General features: G+C 34.8%; 1 protein-coding gene across 2 annotated transcripts in view; it reads left to right on the top strand.

Moving 5' to 3' along the window:
* The window catches only part of SIKE1 (suppressor of IKBKE 1), a 12,999-nt gene extending 9,318 nt beyond the window's left edge, over window positions 1-3,681 (top strand). The window contains exons 4-5 of one of the 2 annotated variants that reach the window (XM_012000811.1): window positions 370-483; window positions 2,443-3,681. In XM_012000811.1, the coding sequence (XP_011856201.1) occupies window positions 370-483; window positions 2,443-2,544 (216 nt within the window). In that variant the 3' untranslated portion in view covers window positions 2,545-3,681. The remainder of the gene's footprint in view (window positions 1-369; window positions 484-2,442) is intronic. The other variant, XM_012000812.1, reaches the window with a different exon arrangement.
* The last annotated feature ends 6 nt before the right edge of the window (window positions 3,682-3,687 follow it).

Genomic DNA, 3,687 nt, shown 5'->3' with positions numbered 1-3,687 from the left:
ATAGTGCCGCAATAAACATATGTGTGCATGTGTCTTTATAATAGCATTATTTATAATCCTTTGGGTATATATCCAGTAGTGGGATGGCTGGGTGAAATGGTATTTCTAGTTGTGGATCCTTGAGGAATCGCCACACTGTCTTGCACAATTGATTTTTGGGAAAAAAAAAAAAAAAATTATCTGTGAATACCACAAGATCACTTTACTATGGCTTTATGTCTAAGGACTAAAATTATAGTGAAACTCCATTGTAACTTCTGTATCATAGATTAAATGAACTTTTAAAAATCATAATGCACACACTTTTATGTTCTTTATATATAGAGAACAGGTGACTTTTCCACCTTTGTTTCCTTAATATCTTCACAGGAAATTGAGAGTCAGATTGACAGAATCTGCGAAATGGGAGAAGTGATGAGGAAAGCAGTTCAGGTGGATGATGACCAATTTTGTAAGATTCAGGAAAAATTAGCCCAATTAGAGGTAAGATTGTAGCTATTTTAGGTTCACAGTATTTCAGAGTTTTCGGAGTCTGGAAGATATGCCATCACTATCCCATCACTGTAATATATTAATGTTTTCTGTGTGCTCATGATTTAAAATTAAAACTCCTCCTTCATACTCTTTGATATCCTTTTGAAGAAAGGAAATATCGTAAACAGCAATCAGTGGAAATACCAACTATGTATTGGCAATAACTTGAGATATTATAATGGGAAGGTAGAGGGAGTAGAGGGGAGAAGTTATATGTGAGATAAAATCCTTCATCTGCCATAATAAGTGAAGTAGATAATGTCTAAAATTGATGATCAGGAAATAGCAGTATAAGCATATTATTTAGAATTACAGAATTAAATACCAAAAGAAATAGATAAAAGTGTTAAAAGTGGTTGCATTTGGGTTACAAAGCCAAAGAACTGCTTGTATAAGCCTTGTAGTCTTGATTTCTTAAAAGCTATGTTTAGGTCATATTTTGATTAAAATAGGAATATGTTACAAAAAAGGGTTTGGGGCATTAGTGTGCTCATAAAATTGTTAAGGATTTCAACTTTCGGAGGCTGAGGTGAGTGAATTGCTTGAGCCCAAGAGTTCAAGAGCAGCCTGGGCGATATGGCGGGGACCCTGTCTTTACAAAAAACATACAGAAAATTAGCCGGGTGTGGTGGTGTGCACCTATAATCCCAGGTACTCAGGGGCCGAGGTGGGAGGATCACCTGAACCCAGGAAGTCAAGACTGCAGTGAGCCATGATCATGCATGCCACTGCACTCCAACCTGAGCGACAGAATGAGATCCTGTCTGAAAAATTTAAAAAAAAAAAAAAAAAAGCGAGGCATTTCAGTAAATGGTTTGTGTGCTGCTTATTACAAGGTACTGTCCTGGGGCCTTTGAGAAATACCAGAGAGAAAAACACAGGTACCTGCCCAGAGTCTAGTGGAAGGGATAATCCTAGTATCATATGATATTAAATAGTATGTAAATGCTAGGAGACAGATACAAATACTGAAGATTCATTGACCACAGGCTCTAATCTCTTAGTTACTCTAGCTGGGACTTCCGCACGTCTTGGTGAAGCTAAAAATGCTTTGGTTTACCAGAATTTTCTGCAGAGAATAAGGATGAAGAGCGGAAGCTACTCTCTCTAGAAATCAAAGGTAGTGACAGGTCCCAAGGAGGAATTAGGAGCTAGTGAAATGATAGCATGACCTTCTATTTATCCTCGATTTACCTCACTTATGGAAACAGCCCTAAGGAAATGTGGGACAAATTCTACCTTAATACTTCAAGTAGAAAAAACATGACCACTAGATTCAGACCCCAGTAATACCACATCCAAGTTGTCTGAATTTGGACAACTTTTAGGAATTTTGTGAGCCAGAGCATCCTCATGAAATATATGGATGTAGGCAATGATACCTACCCTACAGATTATTGTGAGATAGCATATACAGGGCACCCAAGTAGTACCCAGCTACATGCTCAATAAGTAATTTCTTTCCCCCTTTCCTTCCATTTCTCTGGAACTATAAGATATCCAGGAGAGGAGATTAATCAGAGTGAAACGATTATTAGGAATTTTTTAAATAAAAGAAATAATAGTAAAACTGTGGGAACCATGAAGAATAAAACATAGTGAATTCCTCAAATGGAGAGGGACTCTGTTTTTTGTTTCTCCTTTGTAATTGTAACACTTGGTATATAGAAATTACTCAGTAAATTACTACTACAAAAGAGTATCATTGCCTACATCCTACATGTAAATGTTTGTTAAATGAATAAATAAGTAGTATTTAAGGAAATTCTCAACTAGTGGATTTTTTGTTTCCTTAAAATTTTTTAAATTAAAAATAATGTTTTCTGCTCCTGGCTCAAAATAATGTGTTGTTGTAATGCAGCTTGACAGTAAATATACCAGAAATAAACATGCCTTTTTTTTTTCCAGCTTGAAAATAAGGAACTTCGAGAATTATTGTCCATTAGCAGTGAGTCTCTTCAAGCCAGAAAGGAAAACTCAATGGACACTGCTTCCCAAGCCATCAAATAACTGAACTCTGAATGATGGCTGGAGATTGTCTATCAAGGAAGGAAGTTACTATCTTCCCATTCAAGTACTGTCCATTAAGTGTCTTGCCTCAGATTTGATTTAATCTTAATTAAAGGTATCAGGTGGCAATTTAGAATTCCAGTCAATAATGGCTGTCCACGGTTCTCAGATGTGTTACTATGAATACATGCTGAATTTCACCATTCCTTTCTCAAAGAGACTACTTTTAATTTTCATTTCTGGGACTTTGATTTATATAAACTATGTTTTCAGTTCATTGTTATTTTTCACATCTTTGAAACTTTGAGCATTTTTTTATAAGCCAGCAATTTTATTTTATATAGCATTGTAAAATACACTTCTAGGAAATTTTAGGAAAGATTTAACTTTTTAAATCTATTTGGCATAAACCCTGATTTTTTTTTTTTTCCATTTGACAAAATAATACAATTCCACAGAACTAGATCAGCAGATTCTCTGATTTGTAATGTCATTTACCTGTGAACTTTTAAGTCTCTCTGGTGCTAAGAATTGGCACTTTATAGCCTGGTGCCTTTACTTTTAATTTGAGAGAACCTACTGCTAGTCCCAGGAAACGTACTTGGAAATAAGTCAGCTATTTTTTTCCCCAGTGATACTATAGTTGTCATATTGTTCAAAGTTCATACTGTTCAAAGCTGAGGAGCTTGTCCTGTGTGTGCGCATGCACACATGTGCACTTAGTTCAAATACTAAAAGTAGCTTTTATTAAATATAATCAGCCAAAAAAACACACACAAAAAATCAAAAAACCAAATATAAGTAGTCAGTTTTTCAGTGTTATCGTATTGGTTCTATATTCTATTTTAATTTTTATACAATTTCCATTTTATAATCAAGAACCATCACTTACTTGGATTGGATGTCTTTCAGTCCTAGCACTAATAGGTAGTTGGCTTGCTTTTTTTTTTTTTTTTTTTTAACATAGAAGCAGTTGTGTTTTTTTTGTTTTTTGTTTTTGTCTTTTTTCTTTTTTTTTTAAGCTATATAAAAAGGTGAGGAAGCAGTTTTGTTACCTAATGAAAATTATTACACTCATAATGCTGTGTAGGCAACATTGAGATTCAAATGCCCAGTGGTCACCTGGGTTCACTCATCAACTCA

Source organism: Mandrillus leucophaeus, unplaced genomic scaffold (assembly GCF_000951045.1).
Source record: "Mandrillus leucophaeus isolate KB7577 unplaced genomic scaffold, Mleu.le_1.0 Scaffold64, whole genome shotgun sequence".
Taxonomy (NCBI): domain Eukaryota; kingdom Metazoa; phylum Chordata; class Mammalia; order Primates; family Cercopithecidae; genus Mandrillus; species Mandrillus leucophaeus.
The sequence above is the reverse complement of the archived record's forward strand: the minus strand, read 5'-3'. Positions and strand labels throughout refer to the sequence as shown.